This window comes from Zootoca vivipara, chromosome 9 (assembly GCF_963506605.1).
Source record: "Zootoca vivipara chromosome 9, rZooViv1.1, whole genome shotgun sequence".
Classification (NCBI taxonomy): domain Eukaryota; kingdom Metazoa; phylum Chordata; class Lepidosauria; order Squamata; family Lacertidae; genus Zootoca; species Zootoca vivipara.
The window spans coordinates 47871827-47888264 of NC_083284.1; the positions used below are offsets into that span (position 1 = coordinate 47871827).

General features: G+C 42.8%; 1 protein-coding gene across 3 annotated transcripts in view; it reads right to left on the minus strand.

Moving 5' to 3' along the window:
• Positions 1-16438, minus strand: part of GPM6A (glycoprotein M6A) — a 198349-nt gene that overhangs the window by 135422 nt on the left and 46489 nt on the right. The window contains exon 1 of one of the 3 annotated variants that reach the window (XM_060278714.1): positions 454-2585. The exons of 1 other annotated variant lie outside the window; for it this stretch is intronic. In XM_060278714.1, the coding sequence (XP_060134697.1) occupies positions 454-490 (37 nt within the window). In that variant the 5' untranslated portion in view covers positions 491-2585. Of the gene's footprint in view, positions 1-453; positions 2586-16438 lie in introns of those variants that run through there. One more of the 3 variants, XM_060278715.1, reaches the window with a different exon arrangement.

The following is a 16438-nucleotide window of genomic DNA, read 5'->3' on the forward strand; positions in this document are numbered from 1 at the left end:
ATGGTCACTTTGTTAGATTTCTAAATACAACTAGCTACAAATGTGTGTGAGTGGCTCTCTCATAGTTCACACTGGGCTCCCTTCACCCAGCTAGACAACCGTGAAAACACAAAATAAATGAAGGTTAACAAAGACTGGTCTGGGAAGCAGTTAACATTAAATGCTGGCAGTGTTAGTATTTTACATATAGGGCTGCACCGTGCATTCCTTACGCGTGAAATATCTGTGAATTATTTGGAAAAATCTTTACCACCTATCTTGTCGCAACAACAAAAAAGGCTTTTGAAAATGGAAGGCTTTTGAAAATGGAACCATCTACACAATAATTTTAATTTTAATTACCATGCAGAGATAAAGAGAACAGAAAGACAACAACAACAACACACACACACACACACACACACACACACACACACACACACACACACACAAGCAACTAGTTTATCACAATACCTTTTTGTGTCTGTCCCTCTTCCATATTTTCTTCCATGGCTACCTTTCTTCACTAGATACTGCTGCACAGGTTTAATCAAAAGCCTCCCTCAAATGTAGGGAAAACTGTAGATTTATTTTTCCCGGGAAGCTCCAACAGCACTGGCTTATGCAGGTCTTCGGAGCTTAGCTAAGGCTCCCCTCACTCTCCTTCCTTGCTTGGAGACAGGCTGTCAAGTGTAATTTCATTCAAATTACTCTCCAGTGAAGATTATCAATTTTTCTTCTCAGAGCTGTCCATTGTATACCACTGTAAGCAGGTATTCAAATGAAAAGCATGTGAATTTGGGGAGGGAATTTTGGTTGGGGTCCCTGCAGCAGTGTCACTGTGATTCGTAAGGCTCACTTTGCATATAAAACAGGGGGGAGAGAAACTGATGTTTGCATTGAAATCTGTGCTTTAAATTGGAAACAGGCTGCACTGCGAACAGATGGAGGGGTGTCTTCCTAAATGAAGCAGACCATGAACCTATAATTCCCCCTATTTGCTACCAAAGTGGGAAAGCCCAGATGCATGTAGCTGTGAGTGCTGCAATACTGTGATAGATACTTCTCCCTCACATACACTACCATGTATTTGGCTTAAAAGGATTTCTAAACACATAATCACAATTCAATTCAGAAATAGTGATAGGAATCTTGCAGTTGTGTGTGTGCATGCACATACACACACATATACAAGTGAACACAAAGGTATCTATGAAATCTAACATTTCAGTTTTCACCAAACCTGCTCCCTGAATACGTATATTGCAAATTTACCAGCTGAATCAAAAAAGGACCAAAATGTGAAAAGACTAATACAGTTTTTGGAATTAAAATGGTACTTGTGGATTATTTCGATGCAAAGCTAACACATAAATACATTAAAAAATATTTAAATCCTTCAAATCTCTTATCCACTACATAGAAACATAATATTAGCTGTATGTTACACCACCCCATGCGACTACAACGAAAAAGGATGCTGAAAGGGGGAAACAAATCTGTTGTGCTGTGGAATGGTTAGGGAATGCAGAGGTTAAGTACATCATGAAGACACCTGCTTGTTTGGGGAGATCTGCAATCTGATTTTGAATACCAGCTTGATTGAACACTGCAGTCTAGAGGTGAAATTGCATTCCTGTGCCTTACATCATTGGGTGGCACAGAATAAATTTGGAGTTCCAACACTCTGCATGAGTGTCAAAGGAAAAAACCTCTAAATCCGTATTTTATGAAACCTTCCTGTTTCTGTTTCCCCTATTCTATCATCAGAGAGCAATAGTGTTTCATTATGAATAACATTTAACAAATATACATAAGGTATTAAATCTGACACAGAGAACAGGCAGCATCTTACTCTATTGGCTTATGTACTCCGTCCTAGGGAAAATTAATTATAGCTTCAGTGGACTACTATAATAGTACAGCAAGAAGCATCCACCTGCCTAGGTGCTTTAGCAAATATAAGCCATGGGTGTCCACAGGATGAGGGGGACAGTACTCCCCCCCCCTTGGATGAACAACGGGTTCATATCCATAGCTTTTCTTTTTCTTTTTCTTTAAAGTAAGTTTCTAGTTTTTTTAGAACCTGAGTTAAGAAGCAAAATGTTCATGTGCTAATTCTGCCTTCTGTGTGGTGATAAACTAACCAGCTTACCATTTCAGTGTTTAACATTCCTCCCTTCCTCCAGAAATAAATAAATAAATTATGTGGATGCCAACCACAATATCAACATTAAATTCAATACTAAACAAATAACTGATTTTAGCTTTTTACAAACCAATGTATCTAGCATTACCATCTTCCTCCAAATCACGGTTAACCTGCAGAATGGCAGAACCAATGATTATGCAACAGAGCCCTATGCCCTATAAATAGCTGAAGAAACCACCCAAAAAGGCACAATCATGCTCCACCAGGGGGGCACAGCGAGGGAAATATGTGGCATGAATATCTCTGCCTTGCTTATCATGTAAAAAATGTTTCCTAACTATGTTGTCCTATTAATGTTTACTCCAAAGCAAGTTCCATTGTATTGAATGGGGTTCACCCTTTTGTTAACACATTTAGAATTTAAACCCAAGTCAATAAAGTGTTGTTGTTGTTTAGTCGTTTAGTCGTGTCCGACTCTTCGTGACCCCATGGACCATAGCACGCCAGGCACTCCTGTCTTGCACTGCCTCCCGCAGTTTGGTCAAACTCATGTTCGTAGCTTCGAGAACACTGTCCAACCATCTCGTCCTCTGTCGTCCCCTTCTCCTTGTGCCCTCAATCTTTCCCAACATCAGGGTCTTTTCCAGGGAGTCTTCTCTTCTCATGATGTGGCCAAAGTATTGGAGCCTCAGCTTCAGGATCTGTCCTTACAGTGAGCACTCAGGGCTGATTTTCTTCAGAATTGATAGGTTTGATCTTCTTGCAGTCCATGGGACTCTCAAGAGTCTCCTCCAGCACCATAATTCAAAAGCATCAATTCTTCGGCGATCAGCCTTCTTTATGGTCCAGCTCTCACTTCCATACATCACTACTGGGAAAACCATAGCTTTAACTATACGGACCTTTGTAGGCAAGGTGATGTCTCTGCTTTTTAAGATGCTGTCTAGGTTTGTCATTGCTTTTCTCCCAAGAAGCAGTTACAGGTAGGTAGCCGTGTTGGTCTGGGTCGAAGTAAAATAAAAAAATTCCTTAAGTAGCACCTTAAAGACCAACTAAGTTTTTATTTTGGTATGAGCTTTCGTGTCTGAAGAAGTGTGCATGCACACGAAAGCTCATACCAAAATAAAAACTTAGTTGGTCTTTAAGGTGCTACTGAAGGAATTTTTTTATTTCCCAAGAAGCAGGAGTCTTTTAATTTCGTGACTGCTGTCACCATCTGCAGTGATCAAGGAGCCCAAGAAAGTAAAATCTCTCACTGCCTCCATTTCTTCCCCTTCTATTTGCCAGGAGGTGATGGGACCAGTGGCCATGATCTTGGTTTTTTTGATGTTGAGCTTCAGACCATATTTTGCGCTCTCCTCTTTCACCCTCATTAAAAGGTTCTTTAATTCCTCCTCACTTTCTGCCATCAAGGTTGTGTCATCTGCATATCTGAGGTTGTTGATATTTCTTCCGGCAATCTTAATTCCGGCTTGGGATTCATCTAGTCCAGCCTTTTGCATGATGAATTCTGCATATAAGTTAAATAAGCAGGGAGACAATATACAACCTTGTTGTACTCCTTTCCCAATTTTGAACCAATCAGTTGTTCCATATCCAGTTCTAACTGTAGCTTCTTGTCCCACATAGAGATTTCTCAGGAGACAGATGAGGTGATCAGGCACTCCCATTTCTTTAAGAACTTGCCATAGTTTGCTGTGGTCGACACAGTCAAAGGCTTTTGCATAGTCAATGAAGCAGAAGTAGACATTTTTCTGGAACTCTCTAGCTTTCTCCATAATCCAGCGCATGTTTGCTATTTGGTCTCCGGTTCCTCTGCCCCTTCGAAATCCAGCTTGCACTTCTGGGAGTTCTCGGTCCACATACTGCCTAAGCCTGCCTTGTAGAATTTGGGTGTAGCACCTTAACAGCATCATCTTTTAATAGCATCAATAAAGTGACTCATGCTCAAAGTGAACTCACTGAAATAAATGACCACTAGTAACTTGTCCATTGATTGCAATGGGTCTACACTGAATATGATTTAGTTTGATGACATCCTGTGACTTCACATATCATGTGGAAACCAAACCAATCATCCGATAAGTTTCTAAATGTATTCTGCATGAGCTGGAATCTGTTGCAAATAAAAAGCCCGGCAAACAGAAAGCACACAGCCAAACTAGTCTGTGAAGTAAAGGAATGGTCTTTACATGTTCCATTCCTATTCTGTCTGAATCTCCTAAACAGTAGCTATGAACTACTGAGCCATCTAGAACCTGTATCCTGCACATAATAATCCAAAGGTTGGACTCCTGGTCCCCTAATTTAGGGCAAGAAGACCATCTAGTTTCCTTAATCTTAACACCAGCCATGGGCACCACTAACCCAGGATAGAGGCAGACCCCCCCATTTGAAACCCATTGGAAAAGCCTGAGAACACCCAATTCTGCCCCCCACTCCACCCCACTCCACCCCCATTGCACCCTTTCAGTGACATTTCAGTGATGTCTTTGTGATGTTTCTGGGTCACTTCCAGGTTCAGTGTGATGCACACATACGCAGTCATGCACATACTGAATGGGTGTAAAAGGGGAGGTGGGCTGCCTGTACAATCATCAGCTGTATAAAAAGGTAAAGGACCCCTGACAGTTAAGTCCAGTCGCGAACGACTCTGGGGTTGTGGCGCTCATCTCGCTTTACTGGCCGAGGGAGCCGACATTTGTCCGCAGGTTTCATCGCATGTACTGTATATTGTAATTTCAGCTCGTTAAGAAATTGACATTGCATCCTTCTCATATCAATTCTTACAAGTCTGGCTGATGAAGAATTGAGCAAGATTGGCTGATGAAGCATTGAACGAAACATATTGGTTTTCCATAAACTCTGTTCCGGTGATATTTGGTGACAGACTATGTATATATCAAACTTTTGAATTATTCTACCGCAACTGGTGAAGAAGATTTAGAGACTTTGGTTGCAATTTCTGATCATTTGTATTAGTCTATAAATAGTGTTTAGTGCCTCTGTTATTTGCCATCGTGTTGTGTTATTTTGTTCAGCAGGGGTCTGTTTACGGACATTTGTCCGCAGACAGTTTCTCCGGGTCATGTGGTCAGCATGACTAAGCCACTTCTAGCGAAACCAGAGCAGCACATGGAAACGCTGTTTACCTTCCTGCCAGAGCGGTACCTATTTATCTACTTGCACTTTGACGTGCTTTCGAACTGCTACGGTAGGTTGGCAGGAGCTGGGACTGAGCAACGGGAGCTCATCCCGTTGCAGGGATTCAAACCACCGACCTGCCGATCAGCAAGCCCTAGGCTCAGTGGTTTAGACCATAGCGCCACCCACGTCCTGATTAGCTGTATAAAATACTTCAAAAGATATGTGGGATGATTCTGAAATTCTCTTCTGTTTTACTTCTGCTCTGGCAGTGACGAAACCATGGAATCTATGAGCATACAGCTGTACACCTGCTTTTCGTAGGCATAACGGGCTCAAGAGTAAACCAACATGCACTATGGTTCATTAGTGGCTTTTATTCAAGAGAAAGAGATATGCAGCTACATACATATCTGTTTTCCCTGGGTAATAGTCATTAAATGAACCATGAAGATGACTCACTCTCATAACCCACTTATAGGACTGAACTTTTTTATTCACTAATCGTTCTAAAATCCACATGAGTGTGTAAGCATTTTTTACTTTTGATATTTCTTTTAATCTTAAAAACATTTTAAGTTTTAAAGAAAGAATCTGCTTGCTCATTTCACCAAATATTTGAACAAGTGAGCTGCACAGTCCAGCTAGCAATCTTGATGTGCATGGTAAAAAGGTCCAAATACAGGTGCTACCATTGCTCAATTGATAAAGAGTTGGGCATGGAGCTAGGAGACCTAAGCAGAAGTCCGAGTGGAGTCGGAGAGCTGAAAATAATGCCAATATATTCAATATATATAGTGCCAATGATGTGCCCCTTTGATTTCAGATAGTACATGGGTAGGTGAGTCTAAAAAGCCCTATGAGGGAGGCTTAGTTTGGTCGGAATCGAGGATACACTTCCAGAGTTAATGCTAAATACATTACTCCTGATAAATGAGCCACCATAGCCGCTAGAGGGCTGTGAAAATTTGTGACCCAGTCTTTTTAGACTCGTCTACCCATGTACACATGACCTGGAAGCTGTACGTTGGCTCCCTCGGCCAGTAAAGCGAGATGAGTGCCGCAACCCCAGAGTCGGCTGCAATGACCTAACCGTCAGAGGTCCCTTTACCTTTACCCATGTACTCTCTGAAACCAAAGGGGCACATTGGTTGCCAGGTGTGATTCCCCCCCCCCCAGCTCGTCTACCCCACTATCCTACATCATGAGGTCCTGGACTATCACTGCCTTTAATAACTGTGTTTATTAACCATTATTATGTTTATTATTAATTAAACTCAATGCAAAGTGCTTTATGCTTTTTTAAAAGTAAACAGTCGTATGCAGTGCAAATTGAAGAGGAGTGGGAGGCAAGAGCAGCAGATAGTTTTTCATCTGCATATTTTCATGTGGACTTACAGAAAAATGTCAGTGTTGCTGGTGAACCACTGAAAAGACCAAAAAGAAGAAGCAATAGCCGGTGTGAGAGAATGTGGTTTGGAGAGATGTTAACATGCCTGTCAAGTTTACTGTCAAGTGCTGCAACTTACAACAATTCAAATGATTTCTCATTCCAGTTCAATGCTACTCTGAGCAGCCTAAAGTTTGCAAGGGCAATTTCAAAGACTTTTGGAACTACTGTACAAACTTTAGACCACCTGTCAATCCGGCCAAGGTCTGAAATTACACAACCACATTTCAAGTGTATTACACCAGTGCACATGATCTGAAGAGGCTGCCCAGTTTCGGAAACCGCCCAGCACTAGATAAAAGAAGAATGCTGAACTGGAAGTATGGAAACTGCAGTGCTACGAAAGAACTTGGTATAATTAAAGTGAGTGCATGTGTCTTCCTGATTAATGACTGGTAAAATCACAGTGCTGTGGCTTCCAGTACTAAGAAATGATGCACCACTGCAGGTGCTGACACAAGTGATTTGGCAACTAAAATATATCCAGGCAAAGACTCGTAAAACAATATCGTCAGGGTGCAGCACAGGATGTGAAGGAGCCTGGTTGCTCCTGACTTCCTGTTTCTGCCCATTTAAGAGTTAGGACAGAAGAAAGAAAAAATGTTGTCGTTCCCTACTCACTGCAACACCCATTGGAAATTATGGTTTTTAAAAGGAGACGTGGGGGGGGGGGAAGAGACTGTTCCATGTCCCTTTCCTACCAGGGCTTTCATATTTATGAAGTATGAAAGGATGGGGAGGGGGTTTCCCAACCATATGTTTTGGGAGTCTATGTATCCATTACATTATGCACCAGGTGAGACAAGACATCTGGAAACTATTAACTCCACATATATTAGACCAGGGGTGCCAACTTGAATAAAATAGTGGGGGCCCAGGTAAGCCCTGCCCCACATAATCAATTACATGACATGGCACACACATACACCATTTGAATGACAATGCCCATCAACTGGAGAGGGCAGCCCCTTCAGATATTTTAGGGGTGGAGAAGGAACCTCAGCCCCCAGGAGTTGACTCCTGTGTACATATTCCAGGCACCCCCAAACTGCAGCCCTCCAGATGTTTTGGCCTACAACTCCCATGATCCCTAGCTAACAGGACCAGTGGTCGAGGAAGATGGGAATTGTAGTCCAAAACATCTGGAGGGCCAAAGTTTGGGGATGCCTGTATTAGACTGCTCCAAAGCTGTAAATGAAAGGCAACATCCTTCGGTCAGTGGGTGTTTAACCTCGGTTCAGATACATCTGAAATGTATCGCCTAAGAAAATCTCAGTGCTCTGGCTAAGCTGATAAGAGTAACGAAAGTTAGACAGGCTCCTATTTAGAGACAAGAGGGGGGTGGAGATGCTGAAAAACCTGGCCCATTTGGTGTTCAATTATTTAATTCACTGAACTGACCAATATAGCCTAATTCTTTTCTGAACTGAACTGCAACCATTTCATCTTTATCCAAGCACTGATCCCAGCCAGATAGTGTGCAGAGCAATCAGCCATGTTAGCAGGCTTGATGAAACAGTGTCACGGAATTGACACACTGACACAGTAATCTGCAATCAGAGTACAGAAATAACTTGCTATCATGTGCTAATTTCTATTTGTACATACTAACATTCAGACTTAAGTTCGTGTAACAAGTCAAACTAGTTTTCCCTTCTTTGTCGTGAAGGGGGAGTTCATGATCCTTTCATTACTTTTTATTACTTCACCATAAGTAAACCTTCAAAGAAATATACCGTATACATCTGTGCTCCCATTTAAATCTGATGGCATTATTTTCATTTTGGCATAGCAAGGAACAAAAAGAGACAAACCTCATTTCCAGGAGTTCCTGCAAGGGTTGTTGGGTTGTTAGAACGACAAAAAAAGTTATCACTTATTAAGCCTAGTGGAGCTGCCCATCTCTTCTCTCCATGGTCACCATATACAATGTACAAAAATTGCTGCAGTTTACTAAAGCTCCACAATCAACTGACTTCTCATGTGAAATGACTTGTTTTCTCCTTCCTCTACTCAACTGTTTTGCTCTACTATACCCACAAGGTGTTTTCAAATAAAAAAAACAACACAAAATCTAAAAAAACAGTTCAAATATAAAAGCCGATGCCACATGCAGCTTTTTAAAAAAGTAACAGATTGAGACTGCTACAAGACTCTGCTACTTCTCCATTGCTGCATTTTGTTTTGATTTAGTCGTTTAGTCATGTCTGACTCTTCGTGACCCCATGGAACAGAGCACGCCAGGCACTCCTGTCTTCCATTGCCTCCCGCAGTTTGGTCAGACTCATGTTAGTAGCTTCGAGAACATTGTCCAACCACCTCGTCCTCTGTCGTCCCCTTCTCCTTGTGCCCTCAATCTTTCCCAACATCAGGGTCTTTCCAGGGAGTCTTCTCTTCTCATGAGGTGGCCAAAGTATTGGAGCCTCAGCTTCCAGTAAGCACTCAGGGCTGATTTCCTTCGGAATGGATAGGTTTGATCTTCTTGCAGTCCATGGGACTCTCAAGAGTCGCCTCCAGCACCATAATTCAAAAGCACCAATTCTTCAGCGATCAGCCTTCTTTATGGTCCAGCTCTCACTTCCATACATCACTACTGGGAAAACCATAGCTTTAACTATACAGACCTTTGTCGGCAAGGTGATGTATCTGCTTTTAAAGATGCTGTCTAAGTTTGTCATTGCTTTTCTCCCAAGAAGCAGGCATTTTTTAATTTTGTGACTGCGGTCACCATCTGCAGTGATCATGGAGCCCAAGAAAGTAAGATCTCTCACTGCCTCCATTTCTTCCCCTTCTATTTGCCAGGAGGTGATGAGACCAGTGGCCATGATCATAGTTTTTTTGATGTTGAACTTCAGACCATATTTTGCACTCTCCTCTTTCACCCTCATTAAGAAGTTTTTTTCATTCCTCCTCACTTTCTGCCATCAAAGTTGTGTCATCTGCATATCTGAGGTTGTTGATATTTCTTCCGGCAATCTTAATTCCTTTGCTGCACAAAGTAAAGCTACTCTCACTAGAAAAGGGGCAGCTTGCCTGCTTCTTGAAGACCAACCATGAGCTTAGCAGTGTGAACTTCATAGAGAAAAGCATTCAACAACTGAGGAGCTGAGAAGCAGTAGAAATGTTATATTTCTAATTAAAGCACTGGTATTCCCAGAATAAATGCAGAATCGTTTACAAATTATGTGCAAGAAATCACAGCGGGAAACTGTTCAATACATTTATATGCTGCACTCATTTTCTGCTCTACTGGAGGCATTAAGGATCCACCCTATTAAACTGTCCACTACAGATTGCAAGGTCTGTTGTGTTTTGTCTCCCCAAAGGTTCAGGGGCAGCACTCCTCTTTGGGTCTGAGTCTAGAAACCACATCAGTTGCACTGTGAATATAATTCTTTATTGGCCTTACCCTTCCTTGTTGGCTCCTCTATCCAAATGGAATTCATCCGATCTTTTCACCAGGGGACAAGAAAACATTTTTAAAAGAGCACAAAAGAGGAAGCTAAAGGCAACAGGGTATAAAGATCACTACACAAAAGGCTTCTGCCTGAGCTGCTCCCAGGAGGGCTAAGAAGATTTACAAACCAACACAGTCCATAAATGTTAAACAATTTTGAAAGTCAGCATTAGCTGATTGTGATTACAAATCCTTAGTTGTAGAGAAGTTGTAAAAATCAAGCTGTATTCATAGCAATTTACCACCAGTTACCAGTATTTTATACATTCTGGTACTGCTGAAAGGACAGTTTATCTCTGTCTGTGAACTGGTCTGCTAATGACAAATGAAAGATGCACAGAAATGCAGTACTGGTTCTATTCTCTCGGAATGTAAATTAATTCACATTGAAAAGGATGGGTGTGCATATTATTGAGGTCTGCATCCTGGCCTATCACTTCACACTTCAGCTGAAATTGTACATAATAAAGCTAGATTTCCAAATTTGATGAAAATGTCAACTGTTCATTACTAGGAGATTTAACCTTACAAAGCATCCCACTAAAACGAAAACCAAAAAAGTTTTAAGATCTGTGAATGAAATGGAGCCTCAGCTGAACTGAGTTAAGGAAAAATCACAACTGATCAGATTTGCACATCATGGTAAGCCTTGCATATGCCAACTGCACCCACTTTGGGCTAGTGCGTGAAATAAATAAGCCATGAAACCTTCACTCAAACAAGCCATGAGTGCATAGCTGCCAAGTTTTCCCTTTTCTCGCGAGGAAGCCTATTCAGCATAAGTGGGTAAGCCAGGAACAGACGTTGACTTGACATTATGATTTGTTCCTCTCCCCCCCCCCCCAAAAAAAAAAAAAATTAGTGCATTTGCAGAAAAGTATTGTCTATGATTTACTAGGCCAGCAAACTGGGCAACTAAAGGCAGCATGGGAATGTACAAAACTCTCTTCTTCATCTAAAGTTTGGAAAGCGGTAGATCTAAAAACTGTAATTCAAAGTGACCACATTATCAGAGAATACAAAAGAACAGTTTATAAATATAATTCATAGGAAACTGTAACACTTTTTTTAAAAAAGTGTTTGTTCCTTAGTATCTTTGAATGAAGCAAAATGGTTTACAATAACCTAACAACAACATCATTCATAAGTTTGGAGGCACTGAATGTGAAAAGAGGCCAAGAATTACAACGCTGTTACCACAGTACATTTTAATAATAATAATAATAATAATTTATTATTTATACCCCGCCCATCTGGCCGGGTTCCCCCAGCCACTCTGGGCGGCTTCCAAAAAAACAGAAATTCTAAAATACAGAAATCCATCAAACATTAAAAGCTTCCCTAAACAGGGCTGCCTTGAGATGCCTTCTAAAGGTCTGGTAATTGTTCTCTTTGACCTCTAGTGGGAGGGCATTCCACAGGGTGGGTGCCACTACCGAGAAGGCCCTCTGCCTGGTTCCCTGTAACTTGGCTTCTCGTAATGAGGGAACCGCCAGAAGGCCCTCGGAGCTGGACCTCAGTATCCGGGCAGAACGATGGGGGTGGAGACGCTCCTTCAGGTATACCGGACCGAGGCCATTTAGGGCTTTAAAGGTCAACACCAACACTTTGAATTGTGCTCGGAAACGTACTGGGAGCCAATGTAGGTCTTTTAGGACCGGTGTTATGTGATCTCGGCAGCCGCTCCCAGTCACCAGTCTAGCTGCCGCATTCTGGATTAGTTGTAGTTTCCGGGTCACCTTCAAAGGTAGCCCCACGTAGAGCGCATTGCAGTAGTCCAAGCGAGAGATAACTAGAGCATGCACCACTCTGGAGAGACAGTCACTGGGCAGGTAGGGACTCAGCCTGCGTACCAGATGGAGCTGATAAACAGCTGCCCTGGACACGGAGTTGACCTGTGCCTCCATGGACAGCTGTGAGTCTAAAATGACTCCCAGGCTGCGCACCTGGTCTTTCAGGGGCACAGTTACCCCATTCAGGACCAGGGAGTCCTCCACACCCGCCCGCCTCCTGTCCCCCACAAACAGTACTTCTGTCTTGTCAGGATTCAATCTCAATCTGTTAGCCGCCATCCATCCTCCAACCGCCTCCAAGCACTCACACAGGACCTTCACCGCCTTCACTGGTTCTGATTTAAAAGAGAGGTAGAGCTGGGTATCATCAGCATACTGATGGACACCCAGCCCAAACCCCCTGATGATCTCTCCCAGCGGCTGCATATAGATGTTAAAAAGCATGGGGGAGAGGACAGAACCCTGAGGCACCCCACAAGTGAGCGCCCAGGGGTCTGAACACTCATCCCCCACCACCACTTTCTGAACACGGCCCAGGAAGAAGGAGCAGAACCACTGCATGACAGTGCCCCCAGCTACCAAGCCCTCTAGACGGTCCAGAAGGATGTTATGGTCGATGGTGTCGAAAGCCGCTGAGAGATCCAGCAGAACAAGGAAACAGCTCTTACCTTTGTCCCTAGCCCGCCGGAGATCATCGACCAGTGCGACCAAGGCAGTTTCAGTCCCATGATGAGGCCTGAATCCTGACTGGAAGGGATCCAAATGGTCCGCTTCTTCCAGGCATGCCTGGAGTTGTTCCGCAACCACTCGCTCAATCACCTTGCCCAAGAATGGAAGATTTGAGACTGGGCGATAGTTGGCCATATTGGCCGGATCTAAAGATGTTTTTTTAAGAAGCGGTTTAATAACCGCCTCTTTCAGCGGGTCTGGGAAGGCTCCCTCATGGAGAGAAGCATTTACCAACCCGCGAAGCCCATCGCCCAGCCCTTCCTGGCTAGCTTTTATAAGCCAGGATGGGCAAGGATCAAGGAGACAGGTGGTTGGTTTCATTCGTCTAAGCAGCCTGTCCACATCCTCGGAGGTAACAGAATGAAATTGATCCCACAAAACTTGACTAGACAGGACTCTAGCACTCCCCCGCCCCGGCCAAGCTCTGTTCCATTTATAAACTCAAATTAGAAATCTCTTAGTACAATGTGATTAGAAGATCGTCTTAATCTGCAAAACCAAATCACATAAATGGATTTCAGAACAGTTTTCAAATGGCAAAATCTCCTAGTACACGTGGAGACCTACAACCACGGAAAACAGCTGGTTAAAAATGGCATATCCTTGCATCTTGGGCTATCTAAACTGTTGACTTCAGTATAATACCAATTCCATGATAAACTGTAGCATTTTAGATTTTAAAATAGTAACATCTTTTCCTTGTTCCTAGGCACCAGCAGTTTACATTAAATTTCATCTGAAACACTGCAGCCCAAATATAGAACTTCCCTTAATCCTTGGATAAACTAATAATGTTAAAAGCCTACATTTGCTCAGATTTATAATAAAGCTTTCTTGGACACACTAAACAAATGTAGAAAGCAATACAAGCCTGCATTCAAAAGACATGGTACTTACTGGCCATTATTAAATACATCAAATTTGGTATCTACAATCCAAGTAGGATTTGTGGTAACAACACCTGTGTGACTAGTTTAGGGACATGGGATGGGCCATTCCAGATAAGCCAACATAGCTACAAAATCCTCTTCTAGAGGTCAATGTAAGGTGAAGCCTGCACTCCCCACACAATTTAGCCAACCAGTTGTGAAAATGCAGGATAAAAGACCTCCTTTGTTCCTACTGAAGTCAAGATGCACCAAGTATTAAAACATTTCAGCATCCCCCTGAAAAGCACCCCCTCTTTGCAGGTGTTATTTCCCCAGGAAGCACTCAAAGGAGTATTAAAGTTTTCACAGAGAAGAGAGGATTCATCTCTTAGTTGGGCTCTAAGGTGCTACTGGAAGGAATTTTTTTATTTTGTTTCGACTCCCTGTTTTCCTATGATTGGCAAAAAGGAAGCTTCACCCTGATGCTTCTTGGAAGGGCATCAGAATGTAGATCTGAATGTGGATTTTGTAATGGAATCCCTGGCTGGCTGGGTTCACATAGTAAAAGAGAAACAAGATGCCCTGTAAACTGTGTTTTTCTTTTTTAAAAAAAGCAAAGCAGCATCTCGGGAGAAGAAAGAGAAAAGTGCCACTTGAAAGCATGCTCAAAAGTGTTCTCAGCAAAAGAATAATGCTACAACTCTAGTTAATACTTATCACTTACCAGAGGTTTACATAAATACCTATATATCAGTATTATATGCATGTGCATATGGATACATAACAAAAGTATGGTTAACATACAATTCTAACAGAAAAGCCTCTTGAACGTGATTGCTGCCCATTCTGAAGCTGTAGAACTTGCATGGCTTCATGGTACTCTAGAAAGCTGCAGGTGATGAATCAATTAGGCTGGAGCACATGCTACATAAATCTCAAGGTAAATCCAACTGAACACAGGTGAAAGCACATTACTGCACCTATGACATGGCAGTGACTCCAGTGAATAAGCATTACTCTTTGCTTCTGTTGCACCATCTAGTAGCCATCCAGCAGAGCATTTCCAGGTGACAAAGGGGTTTTGAAATCTGGCTAGGAGGAAGAATGATGACCCTACTAGAGACAAGTTTACCAGGCACTTAGATGATAAAGTTTCTCATATTTGCACTAAATTAGATACCCTCAGGGCTAGTCCTGTGGAAGAGTCCAGAACACCATTGGGTCCCTTTCAATTATTGCATCCTCAGGATTCAAACTAGTTGTTTCAAGGAGTTCAGCCCTTTACAGTATATGCATTATCAGTCATTGCCCCTTGTGTGCCCCATGGGCAAGATCTCCTTCTCCCATGCTCCTGGTTCTTAATGATTTCCAACAGGCAGATGGCAAGGTAAAGATGGCATGTACCCACCTGGTGCCTAAACTCACATTGGATGTCCATGGACTCATCATATGTTCTAAGATAAACAGAACACTCTTGCTCTTCAAGAAGCTAAGAGCACAGGGAGAGCAGGCCAAATGTCCAGGATCCTGTGTTTACAGTGTCCAACCAAATGCCTATTGCCAGGGGAGGCCTCCTGCCCCCCCAAATGCTCCCTCCACTTACACACACACACACACACACACACACACACACACACACACACACACACACACTTCTGCTACCATTTTGGACTCACAGCTGTCCATGGAGGCGCAGGTTAATTCTGTATTCAGGGCAGCTGTTTATCAGCTCCATCTGGTACGCAGGTTGAGACCCTACCTGCCCATGGACTGTCTCACCAGAGTGGTGCATGCTCTAGTTATCTCTCGCTTGGACAACTGCAATGCACTCTATGTGGGGCTACCTTTGAAGGTGACCCGGAAACTACAATTAATCCAGAATGCGGCAGCTAGACTGGCGACTGGGATCAGCCACCGAGACCGCATAACACACGTCTTGAAAGACCTACATTGGCTCCCAGTACGTTTCCGAGCAAAATTCAAAGTGTTGGTGTTGACCTTTAAAGCCCTAAACGGCCTCGGTACAGTATACCTGAAGGAGCGTCTCCACCTCCATCGTTCTGCCCAGACACTGAGGTCCAGTGCCGAGGACCTTCTGGCGGCTCCCTCACTGCGAGAATCCAAGTTACAGGGAACCAGGCAGAGGGCCTTCTCGGTAGTGGCACCCGACCTGTGGAACGCCCTCCCACCAGATGTCAAAGAGAAAAACAACTACCAGACTTTTAGAGGACATCTGAAGGCAGCCCTGTTTAGAGAAGCTTTTAATTTCTAAAAAAATATTGTATTTTAATATTTCTGTTGGAAGCCAGATGGGCGGGGTATGAATAATTTATTATTATTATTATTATTATTATTATTATTATTATTATTATTATTATTATTATCAGAACTCCTGGGCTCTTGATGAACCCTGCGAGAGCTGGGCCATTTCTTTAAGCATTGCCACTTAGCTTCTCTTCACCGCCAGCAGTAGAAGTGGTGGGTGGCCCAAGCATGACCTCTTGCACTTTTACAACCTGAGGCACTTCACCCTACCTCATGGACCTATGGTAAGCCCACAAGCAGAACCTGAGTGTAACAGCACTCTCTGCACCTGCAATACTCAGCAATGGGTATTCAGAGGCATATTGCCTCCAAACAGGAGAGTCAGAATATAGCCATTGGGGCTGGCAGCCATTGATAACTTTATCCTCCATTAATTTGTCTAATCTTCTTTTTAAACCATCCAAGTTAGAAGCCATCACTGCATCTTGGGGGAGCAAAGTCCATAGTATGTGCTGTGCGAAGAAATGCTTTCTTTTTTTCTATTTACTACATCCTCCAACATTCAGCTTCATTGGATTACAAGTTCTAGCATGGACAGAC